Here is a 24,156-nt window from a genome sequence, read left to right on the forward strand (position 1 = left end):
GCTTAGACACTGAGTATTCTATTGTCTCAGCTACAATACTAGCAAGTTTCTTTCAACCCATCCAGCTTTCCAGGCAATTTTGCTTTCTTGATTCTTGCAGGTCTATTTTAGTGGTCAGATATTAAGCAGATTAACCAAGTAACTGGGCACTATCGAAAAGCATTTAAAGGACATTAAAGGCCTTTCTTTAAAGGACAATGCAATCATCAGGCATAGCCAACATGGGCTCATGAAGGGAAAGTCCTCATTTGATATCCTTCTACAATAAGGTCAGCCACTGAATGGATGAAGGAAAGGTGGTGGATGTAGTTTTTTGGTATTTTAGTAAAGCTTTTGATACTGTCCCTCACAGCATCCTTCTGGACAAGTTGTCCAATTGCAAGATGAGGAGGCTCAAGGTGTTCACGGTCAGGCTTCGCGAACGCAAAGGAAGATTTGGGAAGGACTCTACCCACGTTTGTAAAAGAACTGGATAAAGAACCAGTGGCAGCAGGCTCAAAGGGCTGCAGGGAATGGGGCTGGGGCTGGCTAACAAGCAGTCACCAGTGGTGTCCCTCAGGGCTCCATAACAGGGCCAGTGCTGTTCAGCATTTTTAGGGATGATCTAGATGTAGGAGTTCAATGCACCATTAGCAAATGTACTGACAATACAGAACTGGGAGTGCTGTTGACTCTCTCAAGGGACAAGAGGCCTAGCAGAGGGGTCTAACTAGATCAGAGTGTGATAAATCAGTGGCATGAAATTTAAAAAGAACAAATGCCAAACTCTGCACTTGGAGCTGAGTAACACCAGGCACATGTCCAAATTGGGAGAGGAGTGGTTGGAGAGCAGCCCTGCAGAAAGGGATATGGGAGTGCTGGTCAGCAGCAGGCTCAAGAAGAGCCAGCAGTGTGCCCTTGAAGACAAGAGGGCAAAACACATCCTGGGGAGCATCAAAACCAGCAAACACAGCCAGTCAAAAGAGGGCACTCTCCCGCTGTATTCAGCACTGGTGCAACCTAACCTGGAATACTGTGGGCAGTGCTGGGTCCACCATGATATTGATGTGCCTGAACATGTCCAGAGGACAGCTGCAAAGCTGGAGAAGGGCTGGAAGGCAAGTCCTTTGAGGAGCAGCTGAGGACTCTGGGTTTCTCTAGTTTGAAGAAAAGAAGGCTGAGGGGTAACCTCACTGCTCTCTGCAGCTTTTTGAGGATGGGACATGGAGACGGAAGAGCTGATCTTTCTCCCTTGGATCCAGGGACAGGATGCATGGGAATAATTCAAAGCTGCATCAGAGCAGGTTTAGAAAGGATATGAGGTGGCCAAACCCTGGAACAGGCTTCCTGGAGAGCGGGTCTATGTCTCAAGCTTGCCAGTTTAAGAGGCATTTGGACAGTGCCCTTAACATGATTCAGCTTTTTGTCAGCCCTGAAGTGGTCAGGTAGCTGGACAAGATGATCACTGTAGGTCCCTTCCAACTGAACAATTCTATTCTAAGTAGAGGTTATGACAGACAGACCTATCTACTTCTTAAAAGGAAGAAGAAACTCACCAAGAAAGTAAGTAAGTAAGCATATCTGAAACTACATCCATTCATCTCATGGGAGATGAAGATTCTTTTCTAAAACGAGAGGAAGAGAAGGATGAAAGTTTGATTCTCATTTAAGTTAAATTTAGAACATCTCCACAAAATTGAAATAAATATTAAGCATATTTACTATAAACGTCCATATAAAGATTACTATGCCATATTCCTCTTGCTAACTTGCAAATGAACAGGTCAAACACTCATTAAAGTGTCTGCTTAATGATCTGTAGGTAAACCCTTACTTTTAATACATATGTACAAATCTCTCCTCTATCACTTCTAACTGGAACTCCCAGGTTGCCAGAGAGCTGTCATACTAATAAGAGGACTAGTAGGACTGTTTTATATAAGAGGATGTATTGGACCACAAAGTATCGTGTGGGTTTTGTATCACCAATTTTTATTGGGCAACCTGGTACTGCTTGAATTTGTCAGCAGTGGAACTGCCTTACCTCTTACAGTGTGCCTTCAGAACCATTTGCTGCCATTCTGCAAGTCCTGTGGATTGTAACTGTCAGGAAGATGTCAAGTTCTGGATTTTAACAGAGAAAAAAAACACACAACCAGAACCCTCTTGTCCATCCAGCAAACTGCCTGAAAAGACATTTAGTGTATTAATGAAATAAGTGTTCTCACCCTCTGAGCACGCTACTCTGGAAGAGTGAATAAAAAAAAAATAAAATCTATGCCATATTTATATTCTTAGAGATATTATGAACAAAAAACCACACCTCTGCAGGATCAGAGATGTGATGTCAAGCACCCTGACACTTCATGCTAATTATTTCTCTGGCAGCTCAGTTTTTACGCTGTAACTAAGCGCAGAATTAATACCAGAGACTCAAGTTTAATACAGTTTAAAATATATGGCAAGGATTTAGCATAGACCATGCTTTATTAACCTATGTTAAGTAAAAGCAAGTACATTAATTAAATGCTGTGACTAAGCGATTGATCAGATTGCCATGGCAGGTTTTTCCTGTACTTTGTCACTTCCCCACCGTAATGGGGTCTCCCAATCCAGAGAGAAAAAAGACTCTGACAAGGACTTACAAAGCAGGAGTATAAATCAGTGATACACAGACAGAGAAGAACGGTTCATGGCTGCAGAAAGTCATCAGTTTACAGTTGGACTCAAACCTAAAGGTCTTTTCCAACCTAAGTGATTCTATGATTTTACCTCAAAAACATAGGGAGGCACGCAAGGGCAGAATAACAGTTCTCCAATATGCTGCATGCAAGATTCTCCAACATCAATGTAACAATCCCACACCATAAAAAAAAAAAACAAAAAAAACAAACAAACAAAAAAAACCAAACAAAAAAAACAAAAACAAAAAAAACCAAACAAACAAAAAAAAAACACCACACACACAAGTACAACAAGAAAGTTTTTACAGTATTCACACTCCAGTACAGTGAAGTCCTGTCTCCCGAGTAGCCTTCCTCTAAGAAACAAACCAGTTGACCAACAGAACTAGAAATCTGCAAGAGAGTACAGCTCAGTCTGGACCCTGAATACCATGATCAGTATTCATCATGGAATGCATTCATTGCATCAGTTATTCTTTCTGAACTCTTCTGAGATTTCATTTTTCTCTACACAGAATCACAGCTGGCAGAGAAAGGAGTCTGTCTCTTCCCCCACAAATCCATCTTCTCATTCTTGACTAATTGTATGTTTCTCTACAGAGCGGACCACATTTGGAGCTTTTTCATTCATTCCTCCTTTAGGGACAACCCTGTGCCCTTGTCTGTAGCTATTCAACCAAAACGGCCAAAGGGAGAGAGACGTAGCATGGTCAAGCACTCCTATTCCTCAGCCTGGCAATGGTATGAGAACTGATCATCATTCCTTCATCCACAGTTTGTATTTTTGCACAGGTTTCTCGGAACAACTAATACAACTTCAGAGATGTTAGAAAACTAGGAAAAAGCATTTCACAGGAGTCATGCCTTTAAAAACATCTTCAAAGAGAGTTTTCTCCCCATTTGATACAAGTTCAACAAGCCACTATACAAAGGCAAGGAGTTTTTGACTGCCCCAGTACTGCACTGGAGGATCACACATTCATAGAAGTGAAGATATCCTTTCATGGTTGCACAGGAAGGAAGCAGTACTAGATCACTTACCTATTGATAGTCACAGTTGCTGCAGACACAATTGTCTGTCGTCAACATAAGCCCCAAACCTCTGCAATTTCAGGTTCTAAACCTCCCAACAGTTGCAGCTGATCCTATAACAACCAAGCCTGCCAGTGAATGTCTCTTCCTAGCTCCCTGCCAAATACTTGCTTTAAACATTACTGCAAGAGTCAGTATTAGCTATTGGAGTAAGAAAGGTGGGGTTTATGCCCACAACTTCCAAAACACTTGAATGCTCCACCTAGAAACAACCACAGGAGTGTTACAAAGAGATGTGCCCAAAATAGTAATGTTCCATCAATCCAGAGACTTCAGCCTACTTTGGAAGTTTCATGTTGGACAAAAACAAACTCTTTTGATGCAGTGTTATTGGCTGCACTATGCAAATTCCTGCTGTTCTCAAAGACCCCTAAGGAAAGGTAAACAATTACCTAGCATCTTACTATTGCTCCTAATTTACATCAGTAAATTGCCCTGGATTATTCCTGGGCAGAGAGAGACTTTCTCTTTTCCAACAGTGCGTCTGCAGCAGCAAAGACTCCTCACTGGAGCTGATTTTTCGTACAACCATTTAGCAGACAGACAAACAGGACATAGGGATAGGGGCACAACAGCAGTCTGAGGAGTTGAGATCTTGGAACTCTTTTCAAGCAGACCCCATCGTACTCCTTAGAACAGTGATTAAGCACAGATAACAGCTTTATTGTGCAAATTCAGGGAGGCCCTCTTGCTGCACAGAAGGGGGGGGAAAAAGGAAGAAAAAAAAAAAGAAGCTAGCCAAATAAGGTTGTTTGAGCTGCACAGAGCCAGGAAAGAGTCCAGGAGATGACGTAGCTAGAGGAAGCTTTTAGTCAGCTTCCTTCATACCCTGGAACAGAGCCAGAGCTACCTCTTCCAGAGGGGCTTCTCTGGGGAGTGGCCATTGATCAGCAAGGACATGCCCAACTCAGCAGCCAGGAGGGTCCCGGCACCCCCCACCCCCGGCACACCAAGTATCACAAACAGAAGAGATTGGAATCCCTCAGTTTCGGTTCATCAGCTGTCTTTCAAGCAGCCACCTAGGGACTCAGTGAGCTCTTTGCAGCAGGATTTCATTTCTGACTGGACATTATACATAAAATAACTGAAACAAGTTTCCTCTAGAGGCAGTGATGCCATTTCCTGTCAAAAAAGAGTCCATATTAAGACACTTTATAAACGATCCTCATGAGAACAGCAAAAATTGTAATTAACCTTCAGGGGTGATTAATCAGACAAGGTAGAATCACCCAAGGAAAGGGCTGCAACTCCTTGAAGGTTCAAAAGAGATACTGCCTGTAAACGTTGACAGGATATTTGCAAGAAGCAAGTGATGATGAACCCCTGATAGGAGGCACTCTGTTCCCTATAGCATTCTTACAACAGAAGCAGCAGACCTAAAGCTCTCTTTTGGGCCCCTTTTATTGGGTGCACCTCACCAACCAGCTTCTCATTCAACTGTCTCCGGCAACAGACTAAGAGGTCAAAAATTAAATAAAGGAGTCAGCTAACATGTTTAATCTTCAAGAACTCCGATATGAAAAGCACTCTTAGACCTTACACTGTCACACTGAAGTTTTATGAACTGGATCATGACTACCAATTCAGATCAGGTACTTGGAGCAGTTCTTGCTCACTACAGTGTAAAACCACTCTAACTGATGTTTTTGGCACAACATTGCCAGTTGAGTGCAGGGCTTGCCATAAAAAAGGAAAGGAAGATTTTACCAGTATGTAAAAATAAAGTGAATGCTAATTTATCATCAATGGTATACTTTAAAATCCCTGTTTAATTTTAACATAGAAGGCTTAAAAGTACCAAACAGAAGCTTTTGCTCACTGTCAGGCTTAATTGCTTCATCTGACATGAGGCAAAATCTTTCTATTCTTGCAGAATTTAGGAACCAAGCTGATGGATACACTACAAACTAGGGTGTAAAGGCCTTTCCTATTTTGAAAAATTCCATGTTAGGAGTAAAGCTACAGACAATTCGTTGCACACCAGTTCAGTAGTTTACCTGGTTCCACTGTACACTCAGCATCTTTTAGCTACTGTTGCTTCTGAAGTACAAAGGCATCTGACATTCACCAGCGGGGGAAACACAGACTTCTGCATAAAGCAAGGTCTTTGGAAGCACTCGTACACATCTCTTTACAGCAAGTAATATATCTGATAAGTGTTAGAAGAAGCATACAGTGGATTGAGTTTGCCTAACAAGCTAGCACACATGTCAAATCAAAGCCTGTCTAACTGTAAACAGTGTTGCCGAGCTTCTCAAGTTATACTGAGGGAAAGGAGGCAATATAACACCAAAGGATCAATCCTGAGATAAGACAGGAGGGATCTAGAATGCTTCCAGAGCTCCTTCGTAGCACAAGATCCAAACCCAGGGCCCCAAGAGAGAAGTGCCCATCCGTTAAAGTCACAGTTTTCATCGCCATCCACCTTTTGCCTTCAAGACCTCTGGTAAATTCCACAAAGAAAAAAGATCACCCAAACAAGCGTAGCAGTCTGCTCATAGTTACTGTCTTATTGCAGCATTTGGTATAAGTAGCTACACACAAGAAATTATCCAGAGGGTTCTCTTGATATCTACCTCAGTCTGAGTTACCTTTCTTCTAACCAGAACTTTGCAGTTCTAAGGAACAAAGGGAGTTAAGCTTCAGAGACCTTTAGAGTCCAACTGGGAATTAAGACCATCAATTGGAATTACAGACAGGGTCCCTGAAGGCCCTAGTAACTACTGCTACACTGAGTTTTAGAAAGCATTAAGGGAAAAGGCAACAGTCCAAACTTCATCATACCTTAGTTTGAAGCTTTCTGTATTCACAAGATTAGCTTTGATTAAAACCATTTCTCTACAATAAGTAAAGGCTATATTACCTAAAACAGAACTGCTCAAGTCCTAGTGACAGGACAGTTGAATGTGCACCTCACACGTGATGGATGCTCACGTTTCGAGTTCAGTGGCCTATCCATTCATATAGCCACAAAGTAAATACATGCACAGGCAAAATAGTCAATGAATCCTGATACGGAAGCCCTGCTTTTTCTAATAGCTAAAAATAAAGTATCAGCCCATTAAATAGGCATGACTGGGACAAAAAAAAAAAAAAAGGTCACTTTCCCTCCCACTCCGACAACTAAGATGCTTTTTGTAATACTAAAGTTCAAGCGATTAACCATGGGGCTTAGACTAGCCACCAACATGAGAGCTGACTCACTTCTATCAGGATTTGGGACAGTGTGACTTCCAGCACTGACCAGCCTGAAGTGACTCAGTGAGAGACCAGAGCATTAGTCAGGGCAAGATCAGAGCCTACTCATGGCAAATAAACAGACAGCTCACAACTGGGGCAGAAACTTTTCAGAGCTTGAAAACAGCTCGAAAGACATGTTTTAGCATTCAACTACTTCCACCCTTTGCAATATAAAGCATGGGGGGGTAATTATATGTCCTCTTTGGTGCCTGCTTTAACTGTTCACACCTTGCAAACTTTTCAGAACACAAAAAATTTAGACCAGAGTTGGCTGCTTAAGATCCCTCTAGATAAAAAAGTGAAGCTTTCCTGTTAAGAGCATAGCAGGATCAGCAGATTTATCCATGACGGACTTTCTACATAGGCCTCCAGTAACCAAACCCCCTGGTCATGCAGACATTACAAGTCACAACAAATCACGTGCACTAGTTCAAGGGTTACCAGAGTTAATCTTGAATTCTTATTAAGAGTGCTACACAGCATAGTGCCAATCACAGCAAACCTTTCATAATGAAATGGAAATCTCTAGCTAGATGTGTTAACATTTAGCCTAGCTTGAAGAGGAGTCAGGACTCAGAACTCAACAGCTTTTCCTGCTCAAGCCATGCAGCAGCATGTTTCTGTAAGCCTGGTGAGATGAATGATAAGAGCTACCAAGCAGTTCAGACACAAATGTTTTTCCTGCCCAGCCAGAACTGTTCCCTGGAACATTTCCTCCATCTGTCTTCTTCACAATGGATTTATTTTTGTGATGTAGCCTACATATAACTATATCTAACTACCCAGGTACATCCACATTTGACCTTGATTTTTTTCCTTGATTGAGAAAGTCATTTGCATTTTTTACTGTTTTGTTAATTAAGCAGCTATTAGCAAATCTTAAGCTAGCACACTAGTAGTCGTGTTTATTTCACATGAAGAAATTACACAGTTATGCCAGCATATCCTGTTCCTGCAAATCAGAGATAAAAAAATAATTTTTAAATATTATTTCAGTTGGGTCTGCAACCGGGGCAGATGGGGCAGGAAACAAAGGCTGACATAGCAGGAGGCCTGCAGTTCAACAGGCACAGACACTGGAGCCGCCTTCTGAGGAATCCATGGTGTGCAACACACAGCATTACAGCAAAGCACTTCCATTTCTCTATCTGTTCCAGTTTTTAAAAGCTCCGAAAGCAGAAGTACTCTGTCAAAACCAGAAAGCAGCAGACCGAGGTGGTGAACCCAGCCTTGGGTGTGTCTGCAGAAGCAGAGGCTACAGTGAGCACCTCCCAGCCAGCGTTCAGTCAGCCCGGTGCTGGGAACTCCACCTCCCGCGCCTCTCAGCAACTCGTTCAGGACTTCTTGGCCGATTCACTCTGAAAGAAGTCACTCTTCATGGCTGTAAACTCTCTGGCTAAAAGGTCTCAACTGCATTTTACATAGAAGTCCCCTAACCTGTGCTCCTTCTGTTAATCTTACTGAACTTGTTGCCCGTATTTTAGGGTTTTTAGTAAGTAAATCTTCACTAATCATTGCTGATGTTTGAAGAAAGGCCTTCCTAAAGTTTCAGAAAATACTGTCTAAACCTTGAAGTAGCTTGAGTTTGATATCCTTTAAGATGTTGATGTTTAAATAACCATCATCATCCAGCTATTGTCTCAGAGAGATGACATTTAAGACGTCGGGAAAAGTAAAGTCAGTCAAATAGGCATTTAATATCAATTTTAAAGTAATAAAATTAAACTAAAAAAAAGGAAAGAAAATCAGTGTGGATTCCATTTCAACTGCCATTTGCATAGGGGTGGTGTTTTTTTTTTAGGATCTTATTTTCTCTCCTTTACATAAGCCACAGACTTTTAGCTTAAACATTTGATGTTTTTAGGCCATTTCAGATCACTCCAGTGAGGAAACATCCAGAGACTTCCAGCCTGCTCCTTCCTGTTTTATCAACGAAGGGCTGGGACCAATTTTTACTCCAAGTAGGAAAAATTAAATGGAAAAACCCCATGCTCCTCATTAGTCACCGAACTCCTGCTGCGAGGAGAGTCAAGTACAGACTTGATCGGACTTTCTGAAGTATCGAAATCTCTCCAGCCAAGAAATACCTCGAGTCAAGCTGGGACAAGGCTCCCTGGCAACTCAAACTGACTAATTACAAGTTGTGAAAACCCCAACTTCTCTTCGCGGAGCACGCGAGGCGGCCATAGCTCCCCCCGGGCTCTCGGAAGCCTCGCCCCGCCGCCCCCCCGGCCGGGGCGCACACGCGGGCGGGCGGCGGCCCCGCTGCGCTCCGACGGACATTTTGGGGCGGAGGGGCGGCCCCGCCGCGCCGAGAGCCCGCGGCCCAGGCGGGGCCCCGGCCCGGCCCCCCGGGCGGGGAGCGGCCGGCGAGGGGAGCACAAGATGGAGGGGCGAGCGGGCGGCTGCGCTCCCCGGGACTCCCTCCTGCCCCTCGCTCCTTCCTCCGGGGCGGCCGCCACCGCCCTGGGCTCAGCTGAGCCCAGGCGGGAGGAGCTCCCGGGCCGCGCCCGTCTGGGCCCCGCCGCGGGGCCTCCGCGCCGCCCCGCGCCCGCAGCACCCACCGTTTTCGGCATCTTCCCGGCGGGCTGGACACGGCGGTCGCTCCTCCTGCGCCGGTGGGGATCCGCACGGGCTCCGCGTTGCTTCTAACGGGACTCCGAGCCGCGCCTCTCCGCCGCCCGCCCGGCCAGGCCCCGCCCGGCCCCGCCCCGGCCGCCCCCGGCCGCGGCTGCGGCCGCGGCGCCCCCGCCCCGCCCCGGCCGGGCCCTGCCAGGCGGCCCGGGAGGGGCGCGGCCGGGGGGGCTGCGGCGGAGCCCGCCGGGGCGAGCGCCGAGGGCTTCCAGCGCCCCTGAGCCAGTGTCGAGAGAGCCCCGGCCGCTGAGGTTTATGCGCGGATCAGTGTCACTGGGACTTCTGGTCCTTGATAAAAGCGCTATTTAAGAAAATAATGCTGTTTTATCGGTGATTGCGCTGTTCAAAGACTGCAGCGCTGACCTGTGTCGGCCCCTTCTGTGCCTCGTGCGGATGCGGCTCGGGCGCTGGTAAACCGGGGCTCCTCGGCCCTTGGTGCAGCCGGTCAGCTCCTGTTCTGTAGAGGTTTTCACATCTGTCCCTTTGAGTAAAGAACACGCTTCCAGCTCCAGGTGCTTCAAAAGCCCAAGGGACTGTGGCTCCCTGAAGCTCGGCAAGCAAGCCACCTCTGGTCTTCAAGGCTTCTCCAAGGCCACCACCATAGCCACACAATGAGAATGAGGAATCAAATTCATGGATGAGAATAGTTGGAGGACTAGCAGCAGGCCACCCGCCAAAGTTGCCCCTGCCATCCATGTTTTGCAACCACTGATGGAGGAAATCAAGGTCCAGTATTTTCATGAGGATTTAAAGATGCCATCTCATCTCATTTGGGACTCTGAACATAACTGTCAAACAGCGAACCAAGTCCTGTTTTCTCTCAGGAAAAAGTCTTTCTTTTTAAAGGTATCAACTTGTGCCCGGAAGAAGGAAATTAAATGTTTGCATTAAATTAAATGTCTTAATTTTAAAGGAAAGTAGAAACATACCTTATTATTTTTTTCTTGACTTTGTGTCTTCTTGTCAAATCTGCTAAACATTTTTAATCTATAAACCATCTTGGTTGATGGAAAGCCTATGTAGGCTAGCTGTGCTTCATACCTACTTTTTTTTCCCCCAGCATCCTGAATAAATGAGATTGTGTTAATTTAAGATATAAATTGAGATATAAAATAGGAAGACAGCGAGCCAAGCTCTACTAAGCAACTCAGCACAGACTCCTGATGAGTAAACTGTTTTCTTTAATTTGATTACAGTATTGTGCTGGGATTATTATTAAACCGAGATATGTTGGGAATTGACATCAGATTCATAATAACACTTTGTACGTCTTTAAAAATTGCTGTTCATTCAAAAGATCTCAAAGTACCTTGTAAATACCCAGATTTAAATCCTCAGGGTCTTCAGAAAAGAAGTTTCTCTTTTTTCCCCCCAGGATTAATACCATTGTGAATGTTTATGTAATATAACACAAATAAATTTTAAGCTTATAAAATGTGTTGGTTTGCTTTTCATTGTCATGTTTCCTCACTGTGTAGCATTGCATGAGAAGGAGAAAATCCAGAACAGTTCTCAGCCTATAAAAAAGAAAAATGAAATTTGCAAGACACAAGGCCTTGCCTCACCCTGAAGTAAATCAAGAGTAATACTATAGAGAGTAATAAAACTATTCCTATGCCCACCTGGCAGGAGAAGGAAACAGGGTCCATGAGCTTTCTTTGCTTCAGCTGAATATACAGGTTTCACTTAAACTAGAATCTCTATGCTATGCCTACATAGAAAAAAAACCATCAGTATAATTGGATTGATGTAAACCAGTATAACTTTCCTGCACAGAAAGTCACAGGTGCCCAAGAGCCTGTGTTACAAAGTTTTCTTCCTTTTCTGGCTCATTTTTATGTTGAGACTTTCTTAGACTAGGTCCAACAAGACTGCTCCGTGAAAGGGCTCCCTTTGTTTCCTGCAGAAACAGATACTGACAGAAGACGTCTAGAATAATAAAGTCACTTGCTTGTGATTTTTTGCCAGGTTTGGATCCAGGAATGTTATGTGTGAGCTTTCTCACTGAATTCAAGTGACTCTGTGGAGACTTCTTCCATGCTAACAACATATATGATGGGGAGAGCCTGATTCTGCTTCTGTTGGGACTTCTATTCCAATGTTCCTTCATAAGACTGAGGCAACTGTTTGGAGAATTTCATTATTCTTTTTCATAAAGATGAGAAGACTTTAGATGATAGAAGTCTAGCTATTTCCTTGCCAAATTTAAAGTGCCACAATTTAGTATCCAGGGACCTAATGTCTTCTTCATAGTGCTACTGACAAGAAGCCATGATGCAAATGAAGCCTTCTGCAGTGAAACAATCAGATCCAAAGCAACTGTATTCTCACTCAGAGTGTTCCAGGCATTGGTCATGTGTGCAGAAAGTCATAAACCCTCTGCCAAAGAGTCTCGAACAGTCTCAAGGGGCAAGACAAAGCAAAGCAAATGCTACAGCATAACAGACACACTTCTTTCTCACCCCCGCCACTTCTCTTGTCCATCTTCCCTAACATTCATAGCAATAGCCAAACAAAATACCATTCATGCCACTTCAAATTCCCTGTAAGAGACACGAGTCTCTGTGCTTCTCTTCTTCTGCTTCTTCCTTTCCCCTTCCCCTTCACTGTTGAGGTGGAGGACAAGACATCTGAAACAAGAACCACATGGTGCTCCAGCCACAGTACCATGAGGAATTCCTGCTGCAGAAGTCCTGCACCAAGACCTCACCTCCCCCGGACCTCTGCTTTGCCAGCTGCTGAGGAGGGGTGGTGTCATCCAGCAGCCCTTTGCTGAGCCCTCCCTGCCTGGCCATGTGTGAGAACAAACACCTCAGTGGATTCCTTGAGAGCCACAGGCAGGGGTTATCTCTCCTCCTGACTTCAGAATGAGAATCCAAGGGGTAAAAGTATCAGCTGACTAAAGATCCTTCTTGCAGGAGGCTGGAGAAATGAGTAACATTACCCAGGGCCTCAAAAATGCTGTTATTTCCAGACTGCTCATATCCCAAATAATATTAAAGTGTTTCAGAATTAGATTAGACCTGATGACATTAAGCATTCTCCTGGGAGGAGGTCTGGTATTTCACTGAGGATTTCTGGCCTTGGTTTCATTTACATCCAACCTTCTGTAGTACCTTCTTTTAAGCAGAAAAAGCAGGTAAATTATTTGGTCTGACATATCAGAATTATTTAGCATGAGCACTTAAAAAAGGGGCTATTTTGTCAGCATATAGGTTTTTTTGACTGATGCTGAGTAACATGAGCTCCTCTTTGCATAGCTTTGACAGAGGATAGAGGCCAAATTCTTACTAGAGGTACATTTCAGAGGGCTAAAATTTAGTTTAATTCACATAAGTAAAGGGAGGCACAAAATGAAATTGTTACCATAGTACGAGAACTACACCTTCACCACACAGTAGTCCTGGATTGAGTCTATTTAAAATTAACCAGTCAGGTTCTGAGCTCCTGTTTGAATAGCAGCTAAACTTCTTCCTCCTGCTCTTACTGCTTTCCTTCTGCTCAGACTGAATGCCTTTAGGTTCACAGTGAGATGCCTTCAATGACAATCTTAGATCATTTTACTGTTTCATTGTATTTAGAAGTAAAAGGCATCTTCTTACCCAAACAAACAAAATCACTCTTTCCATTCACCCTTGCCTCTTTAACACCTTTTGTCTTGAGCATCGCGGTAATTTTTTGCAGTGGTTCTCAAGCTGGAAGGATGAGAGAGGTAAAGGAAGTGGAGAGCATACCACATCCAGGAAGGCAGGGTTTGAAAAGGCTGGAAATAATTCCATTCCCATGTAGCTGCAGTGACAGGGCAGAAGCTGATGGGCCACTGGATGTGTGACCCCGTTTATCTGATCCCCTTTCCACCTTACAGAATGGATCTCATTACATTGTAACATCCCAGCTCCTGGCCTGTCCATTCACCCTGGCAGAAATAGCTGGAACTGCTCGGAAAACCCAGGGATTTGAGTCTGCCAGATGCTCTAGTTCCTAGTTCCTCATTCCCTCCAGCATATAAATCCACCACTGGCAATGACGTCCCTGCAAGGGATATTTAGGCACAATGACTCGCTGTACAGCCCACACCACTCATCTCTCCCTGTATGTCTGCGGATATGCTGTGCTTGTGCAGGGAGAGACTAAAGAAGAGAGTTTCAAACCAGACAAAAGGTGTGTAACGTATGCAATGACCATACAAAAAAAATGTAAGAACAAGCCATTTGCTAGAATTGTCTCTTCTTCAGTTATTCTTTCTATATACCATATGCAAGCAAATGCTCATGTGTTGCTTGCTTTGTACACCTTGTAGTGCTTGCAGCAATGTGGGGAACAAAGGGAAATCTAACAGATATTCTGGGACCTCACTTCAAATATTTACAACCCAAATAACAGAGAACATTACTAGCAATGACAAAACAATTACTGAGAATATGTTCTGCCAGTTTGGATGAAAGGTATTAGCACAGAAACGCTCTTAAATCTAGGCAGAACTGGAACAATGTGAGCTTTGGAGACTGACACCGGCACCTTCTCCTTAGAGCAAGGAGATGGGGTAAGTCCTGATGGTCTGTTCCATCTCAAACTAGTGAAGAAAAATTATTTCTGTGGGTGACAGGAGGAATCAAGATAGGGCTTTCAGTTTTAGAAAAATGTTTCTAATTTGAAAATTAGCTCCACTGGTATTTATTGTGATAACTTTGGTCATGTGATGTGTATCCAAACATGTTTACTCATATGTATTTCCCATAGGCCATTAAGCATTTACAGTAGTCAAGGTCAGCTAAAAACATACTGGAAGCTGGGAGCTAGAGGTAAATTACTACCATTACCCACTGCATTTTACTCCCAAGGCATGTTAAGTAAACTTTCCTATCTGACCGTTCAGGAGCCACTCTGGCAGTCACACTCCCACCACCAGAGATTGTAACTGTTGGGACCAAAGCCTCTTTGCAGCTCCAGTGACTTGATAGGGGCTCCATTTGATTCCCTACACACCTCACTCTCAGTAAGACAAGTTTTCCTTACCAGGTCAACCCCAGGTTTCCCAAAGCAGAGTCTCAGAACTCTTTTATCATCCTGCAACAACAGAGTAATAGCTCTATGTGGGTGCCCCCAAGGAGGGACCCTGACCAAAGGACTCCCTGGGCTTTTATACCTTCTCGGTCTGTTCTCAGATAGCCTGAGGTCTTCCTGCTTAGTCCTCAGCTCCTGCTGTGTCTCTGAGTGGCAGGTCTCTCTCACCTGGCTGGGCCACAGGTCCCTGTGCCCTTTGTTGTGCAAAATGTCGGTGCCAGTCCAGGTTCTCCTGCCCCAGAGCTTAATCCTCAGCCTGCACATTGAGCTACCTGCACTGTGTTCCTCAACAGGCAGTCCACAAAGCCTGTGGGACTCCCTGCAGAGCTGTCTTGACCAGCAAAGCCTCACCGTAAACAAATCATGACCAAAAAACCAATTAAATCTCCAAATTCTAACAAAACCTGTCACTTTGCTCTTCATCCACCTTACTTTCTTCACAGAACAATCCAAAATTTGTAATATAAAGTCTAGCAATTTTTCTGTTCAATAGGGCTCAGACCAGGAAGAGTTTTATCTGCGCCACTAATAGGCTTTGCTGCAGAAAGGGAGACGGCATGGAGTCTTCAGGAAAGATCTTCACAGTTTTGATGCTCCAAGGAAACAGGCTCTCATGGAGTTTTCTCCTCTCTTCCCCCTCTCTCCTTCTCTGCCTCCTTCTCAGAAGGCTTATGTGGAGCCAAGATGATAGTACTGATGTGATGACCATGTAGGGCCACTGCCTTTCTGACTCAGAGATTGGGAACTTGGAGACTGTAATGAAGGCCACCAGGCATTTCCTTCCATGCCTGCCAGGGAATTTCAGTGTCCAACCTCCAGGGCTGAGTACCAGGCTCCAGATGGCTCCAGTACAGATGACCACTGCACAGGAGTCTATTCGGAATGCATTCACTTACACTGGGATTTTTTGAAGGCTTCAACATGTAATAATCAGGAGTAATTGTATATAAAATCAGTCCAAGATAGTGAAAAAGGCCATAGAAGGATCAAACTGAGTGTTACTGAACAAGAACCAGGGAGAAACCAGTTCTGAAAGGGATTTTTGGGTCAATACAGTTTCACTATTTAAAATAAAACCACTCCCAAAGGCACGTGGATCATCAACACCTGCAATGAGCTATCACAGCAGGAATCTCCAGCTGCAAACTAAGTCCAATCATGACAGGAGATGATGGAAGCAGTACCGTCGTGTAGATAAGAAACAGAGACTAGCAGATAGCTCTAGTCCTACAAGCTGTGTCAGTGGGTGACTAGATGATTTTATATTCCTTTTGACTAGCTATAAAAGTAATATAAATAAGATTGGCTATCTTAGAGGGGGCTGACAAAATTGTCATCTTAAGGCTTCAGCCAACAGTGGAAATTCTGTACTTTATGTTAACTGTTTATAAATAAATATTTCTATATATTACCTAAATTCTTAATTTAAGAGACTTGTTTCCTGGTTATTTATTTGGACCTGTCAATGCAAAGAGTTTATTTTTAAAGTCTTTTCAGGTTTCATAGCTCAAGTACTTCAGAGCGCTGCTAACAGCAAGAACCAGAGAGGCAGATGGTAGGACAGCAACTGTTTTTCTTGTCCGGGGTCTGCGATACATAAAAAGAGAAAAACTGCACAACAGTCTGATCCAAATCCCACCAACTGCAAATTTGCAGAGCAGATGCAGATGATTACGGAGTCTCACTCTCCACATCTTAGTAGTTTGTGTCATCAGGCACAGTAACAGTCTAAATATGGCCCTCTCCTTGGAAAGTGTCCATGTGCTCATCTTGCATAGGTGTCAAGAACAGCTGGAAACTCAAGGCCACGTATCTGACCCATTCACTCCACAGAAGTAGAAATACACCTGTACCACTCCACAGCAGGATTTGAACAACTCAGTTCACAGTTTGAATGTGAACTGGATTCACAGTGGATTACAGCACATCCACTTGTTCATCTTGATCGTCCCAGAAGGTGTATGGGACAGCATGTTGGCCTAAAAACCTCCTCACTTCCCTGAGATTCAAAACTAAATCAGAGTGAGAGAGTAACAGAACCTGGTGTTGCCCCTACCTGAGCATGTTGGCATCAGGGAACAGTCCCTGTGCTGTGTGAGTGCTTGGGTGAAAGAGCCTGCAAGCATTTGGTGGTGGTTGAGCTTCCTGCAGCCAGAGCAATAGTTTCTACAGACCCTCAAATAAGCTGCTGCCATACCATCACCAGCTTTTAGCACAAAGATGTAGTTCAAAGTCTAGGCCCATGCTAAACTCAGTTAAAAGAACAGCCCTTCTACTCCCAGACAGTTTCTCCCTGCCCTCTTTTGTCTTTAGGTCCAGAGCATTTAGTGCCCTGGGGCAGCAGCACATAAGGCTCTCGCATGCACGGTCTGCTCCATGACCCCACTTCATGCCTGCAGAATGCAGCTTACTGCCCTCTCACATGCACAGGGAGGCCCAAGCAAACATCACTTCAGTATTCCTAGCCCAAGCCTATTTCTCCTTTGCATTCAACATCAGCATAGCTGGGCCAATATGGGAGAGAAAAGAGATTTATTCCTTCAAGAATTGCCTATCATAAGCAGCAATCTCTCGGGCAGCAGTATCCGGGGGACTGGCTGTGTGCTGACCCTCAGGCAGCCCTGCCTCTGATGTGGCTGATAGTTTGGGCTGTAGTGTATTCAGCAGCAGACTTATGTGGTGTTCAGGCTGTAATTGGGCTGGATTGAAAAGTATTCACACATCCCCATCATCACTAGCTCTATCTCTCCTAGAGACTATCAACTCAGCCACCAAACTATATAAGTAAGCCACATCTACACTAGCTTTTTAGTTCAGATCAGTAGTTTGGTTTTTAAGTTAATTAATTTCTTATTCACTGCACTTAATTTAATTTCCTATTCACCTGATTATTCACTTTCCCATTGTGGTGCAGTCTCATACCTGGTAAACTGAATTCCTTTTGGATGAAGATAAAATAGAAGATGTGCTTCCAGGAATGCACCTATAGTGCTCCGGCTATTGGCAAGCATTCAGTTAACTGGGCCAGAACAGAGCAAGTCCAAAGTAATCTCACTCTGAAGCACATTTAGTGTGAATGTTAAATACCAAGGAGCAGCTCTTTTGTTTTCCACATCTGCTCTTATTACACCACACAACTTGTTCATCATGGCTGGGCTTTGCGAACGAAGATTTGGGAAGGCTCTATCCACATTTGCTACAGGCACGCTGGTGGCTTATGAGGCCAATACGTGACAGACATATCCGATTACAAAAGGCACAGCAGAAAGACTCCTTTAGATGGTGTATTCTGCAATACACGGTTCTTTCTGCGTTGCCTTTTCTCCTCAAGGGTGATCCTGCGTGTGTTCTCAAAGGAGACAGCTGCGTTATAGATGGTGTGTCTCCAGGCCATAATGTAGACATATTTACCTGTCAAAATGATCCAGACTTGCTTGTGTGTCTATTGAACCTGTTCAGATGTTTTTAGCAGAACAGATTTTAATCTGGAACAGGGTACCCAAACTAAGTTAGGGAGCAAGGACACATGCAGATTTACTGGCACCTCTGTGGAAATAATAACCTCAAATGAAGACAGTGTCAAATGCAGCCAGAATAGCACCTTCAGCCTCGGGCCATTCCTGGGAGACACAGGTGCACTTAGCAACAAACTGCAGTTCGAAGTTGGCTTCAAAATTCTCCTTCTCCCCTCTGCAAAATGTCATAGGTTCACCCATGCATTAAGGCTTCACTGATTGACATCAAATTCCTCGCGGAACAGAAGAGTGCAGCTCCCCAGAAGTTTAACCCTCCAGTTAGCCCCTGTTCCCACTCATAGGGACCTTCTCTCTCACCTGCCACTGAGATTTGAAAACCTTCTCTCCCTCACACACAGAGCATCTGCAATATAATCTAACTTTCCTCTGCTTCTCCAGGGCTGCAAGACCGACTTGGTGCTCCAGGCATTCCAGCTCCTCCGAACAGAAGCAGAGCAGGGAGGTGGCACTCAGTCTCAACACTAAGTCAATTCTCCCCATTGTACTGAAAAACAGGGCTCAGAAAGTCATAAAGGAGGAAAAGAAAACTGGCCTATGTTTCCAGGTAGTGGCATATAATGTAGAAGATGATCTCAGCACTAACTGTTTCAGACAAACGACCCTTTACTAGTTCTTTCCATTTCAGCCTTGGCTCCATTCATGTTGCCTGAGACCTAGGTCTATTTTTGGAAACCTTAAAAATATACAGGCAGTTGCCAGCCATTCTTATTCCAATGCAGGAACATTCTATACTGAAGACATTACTCTTGGCTCTTACTCAGATGGCAGGGTTTTTTCCAGGTGAACACCAAACCCTGACCCATGACAATGTTGTCTAGGTAAGTACTGCATCTGTTTCTGGGCTAGAATGTGAAGTGGACTCAAACCCAGAACTCTAGGAGCTGCCTAGAGCAAGAGTCCATTCTGAGAATGTTGATGCTACCTCTCCCACCCAGCTGATACAGTCACAAGTGAAGGGAATTCCCTCCCACCCTGTTAACACTACGTGGTGTGATCTACAGTCAGGGTTGTATGACTGTGAGAGTGCACTCCTGCACAAGCCTAACTCTACACACACTCTGCACGCAGCTTTTCCTTTCCCTGCAGCAGAACACGATGATGCAGCACACAGCACACACCACCTGGCCCAGTTAGACACAGGCATGACAGATGGCATCATTTATTTTTTCTTAGTTTTTTACTAAACACAGGACATCTCTGAGCAAAAAATACAGAGTATTGCATCACTACAACATGCAAAAATTGTGAAGTACATCACCACACCCTACTATATTTCATTAATCCACCCCTGGGCTGATGCCTTCTCTCTAAGAAAATGGATTGCTTTGAAAGGATGGCTCATTAATCTAAAGAGGAATTACCGCAAGTTGTTCTGTCTTGCCTCAGTTTCCCTAGTTAACGCTTAATTGCTGGGATGCTGATAGTCTTAATTAACTGTGGCAATGTACTCTAAGGGCCAAAGGCGAAAAAAGATTATGGCATTACTCAGCTTCCCAGGATTCATTTGGTATTATGAGTATTCTGGGGGATTGATAGGGAATCTGCCTTATTCAGAATTATTTTTTATCTTATTGGTCAAACCACTGGTCCCTGGGGAACTGAGCATGCAGGGATCTTACGGTGAGAAAGAATTAAAAATACTGTTTAAAACACTGCTAAGGACTCACAGGAATCACAAGAAGAGATTTCACACTCCAGATCTTTGCCCGATCTCTTGGATGCCGGAAGCTAAATCCTCTGCCCCAGCACTGCTGCTATCAGTAAATAAGCAGGCAATATAAGGCCTGTTTCTCTAGACAAATAAAAGGCACAAGACAAGCAGAAGAAAACTGATATCAATTTTTGGGGGGTTGGTTCACAAGTTCTGAGTAGCTCCTCATATTTCAGAATACAAGTGGTATTACTTTAACTGCACATTTCTGCACAGTTAAAGCTCAGTCCACCTAAGCCTGATGTCTGGTATCAATATTGTGCAACAGGACAAGGAGATGTCAAAACAATGCAATGCTCACCACTCACAAACTCCATTCCCTGCGTGAAAGCCTTGAGCCTGACCCTTTAGTCCTTTTAATTCCAGCCAGAAGATCCTGTTCCTTAGATACATAAAAACATGTCAAAAAAACAGTGCCCACCTACTTTTCTGGGTTGCTGAGCAGTTGATCTCCCAAGATATTCCTTGGCCTTGGATGACTTGGCCCATTTCTCTCTTGGATGCAGAAAAAACCACTGACTTGAAGACATGGAGGCTGCTGACACCTACTACAAACAGACTAAAATTAGGAAGCTGCTTTATCCACTACAAATGACCATAGAAAATTCTGTTTTCTTCAGGCTTTTTCCTCCTTTCCATGAAGATGCAGATAATTTTGAATTAATTGAAATGGTGTATTTTGAAGGGATTCCTATACCACATGATACATCACATACCCTGCTTTTTAGCATTAAAATGTAGCAGACATCCCCTTCCCTTGCCCCAAAACCTACACAGACTAACCTACTCTATGAGTCCCACAACCACACCCTACTGTGAGTGTTCAGTCCCTGTCTTGGGTCTCTGCATGTCCACAGCAGACCAAAATAAAACACCAATAAACAAAACAAAGCTTAAAAAGTCAACACCATCCCTGTGTTCCTCTCAGGTTAATTCACATGGACCATTTGCTTGGGCACTGGCATTATTTTTATATCCGTCTGCCTGCCATGTGAATTTTGTCTATTGACTTCAGGGAACATAGAAGGCCAAGTGTGAGGACAGAATATATGTTCAAATTACCCGAATGTATGCCAAACCATAGATGTGAAGTGTGTCACTTTCCCTCCAGCTGAATTTTCTGGCAATTTACATTTTCAAGAATTTAGAGGAAGTAGACCAACAAAATACAAATAAGATATTTATTTCCTTTTAGAAGGTCTCTTTTCACATAAGCTGTGTTTCTGTGAACATTAATACTGGATCTACACAGTTCTGGATCATTGCCAGTAAACTTTTCATCTGAAGCAGGCAGGACATTTGTGTGTGATTAGCTAGGGCATTTTGAGTTTTGCTGACTTCATGCTTTAATGCTAGCACAATTCAGCAGAGATGAGATTTGATCTGGCATAAATCTGTAGGGACATGGACAGGTGATGTTTGATTTGTCTTCCTGGAACAAACAAGTTCAGCAAGGTCTTTTTAATAAATTTGAACCAGAAGAAAGAATCACCTCTGGACTGGCTCCTTGTATCACCAGGCCAACATATTTCTGGTCTGATACTTAAGAGTCTTAAATCTGAATTTACTGCCCTGGTGAATGATTGCTCTTCCATGTTCTCTTCCACTTTGTTTTTCCCTAGCTTTCCTCAATAAATTGAGTCAAATTTTCCAGGATGATTCACCTCAGCTATAAGCAGAGATAATCCTGTACAAACTAGAGGGAATCCAGTACACTTTGCTCCTCTCCCAAACTTCTCATCATAACCTAAACATCTATCATTTCTATTTTGACATTTTTACTGATCTTCTCTCTGCACCACTTCATATTTTTCATAACGAATGAAGTATTCTCACAAATCCCAATCATACTACATCACAGTACTGTGCCATTTCTATCTCTGTTATACCCAGAAAACATGGTATCACATCATGCCATAAATCCAAAATGGGAAATATTTAGCAGCAAAGAGTACCTATGTCAAAAATCACCTCACAAATCCCATCCTGGAGAGCACTGGAGCAGCCTGCACCAAGTGAAGAGCAGCCTCATGTAGGGAGGTCATCCCTGTGCTGTGGGAATGAAAAGGGACTCAGCACGTGACCAAAACTTCCTTCTGCACAATGGATCAATATCCTAGAAACACACAAACCAGCATCTTAGATGAACATTCACACCCAACAAAGCCCCTCAGCTCCCCGTCCCTCAACCCCAGAGCTGTGATCACCCACACTCCACCAGGTCTCACCCTGCTGCAGGGTCCCCTGTCATTGTGCAGACCACGGGTTTTCATAGGATTTAGCAAAAATCTGAGACAGAATAACTGCACGCTAGATCTGGAAAATTCAGTGCTTAGAAAAAGGATCTCCTCTCCTGCCCTGCCTTGCCAAGCCCACCCGAGAACCTCAGCCCCCAAATGACACACAGAATAACGGAAGTTAATGCAAGGCCTTGACACCCGACAGCAGTGCAAGAGCACTTTGCTCTCCTGGTTCCTTGCTCACTGTACAGCTAGGCATGAACGAACATGCAGGGTCCTGATGCTGTCATTAGAACCTGGCCGTTGACTTCATCGGATGCGATGCCCTGGCATAGCTGTGCATAAATTCAAGTTCACTGCTGTTCCCAGTGTGGCATCCCGCAGCACTGGGAATGAAGAGCAAATTACTTAATAAGTGATAATCATCTGGTATATATAGCTTTGAGAAGAGCTTAGCATGGTGAAGAATTGAATGGCTTGGTTCTCATATCCAAAAATAGCTCACGGGCAACAGCCCACTTTTGTATTCCAGTAAGTCCAAGTGAGAGTAAAAGCAGCAAAACTTAAACATGATTGTAATTTTTTGTTCAGTAAACTGCAAGACCGTTCTGTTTCCTTTTAATGTAGTCCCAAATGTGCTTTATTTATTATACTTGTTTGTATTCTTCTCTAGGCTGACTCTCTTCTGACTTTTCAAGTCTATTTTATGGTAAAACGAATCTAATTTTCTGATACTGTTTGGAGGTGTAGGATTGGTTAAAACTCAGATTAAGACAATACATTCTATTCTGTAAAGTAGTGGTTCATTTAATCTCAGTGTCTCATTCTCCTCACCTATAATACAAAACCACTAATTTCTCATGTTTCAATAACAAAAAAGTTGCACTGTAAATACTGATAGTTGCCAGGCAGTTGGAAGGTGTGCAAGGGAGGGTATGAGTCCAAATGATTACATATACAGCACTGTATTTATGAAGTTTGTTACCTTGTTTAGGAAAAAACACAAATTTTGCAGATATCTCAAAGACTTTCTATCTGAAAGTCTGCCCAAAGAGATTGTAGCTAAAGGATATGCTGTGAAATTCAGCCTAATTATTATCCTTCTCAGAAAAGTTATGAGAGCCCATCTCTGTGAATCTGATTCAGTTCTTCCTTACAGTGGTGCAGACTGAGTGCAGTGATTCAGGATTAACTGTAACAAATCTGACTTGTTGGGTCAAATTCCAGAATAGTTTGTGTATCCAGGCTCCAAAGAGCTTGGGTCTTCACTTTCCGGGAATTGATTTAATGCTCAGAAAAGGAGGAAGAACATTTCACTGGCAACTCTGCTATACCGAGGGCTAGCTTCACCTTTCAAAATTATCAAATTAATTTATTGAACTGTTTTATATAATCCACAGCTTTTGACTTAACTGCCTTGTTTGTAGAGTGATTTAGAATGAAACTGGATATTATAAAAAAGTAGATGTCTGGTAATGACAAACTGATGTGATTTTGGTGAGGGGCTTCCCTGTGTTTTTCCTTGACTAAGAACATTTTTTTATATTTCAGCTCTGCCTCTAAAGTAATCATGGTTCAAGGCATCAATATTTCATAAGGCATAAACGGTTCCCCTTTAGGAAAAGTAAAAGCAGTTTTTCCTGTTTGTGAAATTTCCACATTGCCAAGAACAAGAAAGCTTTCGAAACACTATCTTTGCTGCCTGCAGACCTTCACTGCCTTATAGGGTCTGAATCCCATGGATTCACGCTGGGGGCGGGCCAGGAATACTGGCTTTTCCTCTTTCTGGGTGATTCTGGGAGGCCCGCAAATGATGTCATGGTACATTTTAGGCTACAATAACAGGAAATCATCAAGTGTTTACACTGGCAGACTGGGCTGTGATGTGATTTTCCTCCTCTTCCTCTCTGCCCCCCCCCACCCACCTCGCCCCTGCCATTGACTTCCTTGATATATCTGCTTCCTCTGATTAAAAT

The 24,156-nt window shown here is 43.6% G+C and overlaps 1 protein-coding gene across 11 annotated transcripts in view; it reads right to left on the reverse strand.

Annotated features, from left to right (window-relative positions):
• The window catches only part of MSN (moesin), a 69,813-nt gene that overhangs the window by 33,916 nt on the left and 11,741 nt on the right, over window positions 1–24,156 (reverse strand). For 4 of the 11 annotated variants that reach the window (XM_039378110.1, XM_039378106.1, XM_039378112.1 and 1 more), the window contains 2 exons: window positions 21,896–22,056; window positions 20,366–20,488 (listed from right to left, as the gene is read on the reverse strand). The exons of 1 other annotated variant lie outside the window; for it this stretch is intronic. In XM_039378110.1, the coding sequence (XP_039234044.1) occupies window positions 20,366–20,470 (105 nt within the window). In that variant the 5' untranslated portion in view covers window positions 20,471–20,488; window positions 21,896–22,056. Of the gene's footprint in view, window positions 1–9,559; window positions 9,687–20,365; window positions 20,489–21,895; window positions 22,057–24,156 lie in introns of those variants that run through there. 6 more of the 11 variants (XM_027723097.2, XM_039378113.1, XM_039378111.1 and 3 more) reach the window with 5 other exon arrangements.

The sequence above is a fragment of the Pipra filicauda genome, unplaced genomic scaffold (assembly GCF_003945595.2).
Source record: "Pipra filicauda isolate LSUMZ 115617 unplaced genomic scaffold, ASM394559v2 scaffold9_size5747161_pilon, whole genome shotgun sequence".
In the NCBI taxonomy this organism is placed as follows: domain Eukaryota; kingdom Metazoa; phylum Chordata; class Aves; order Passeriformes; family Pipridae; genus Pipra; species Pipra filicauda.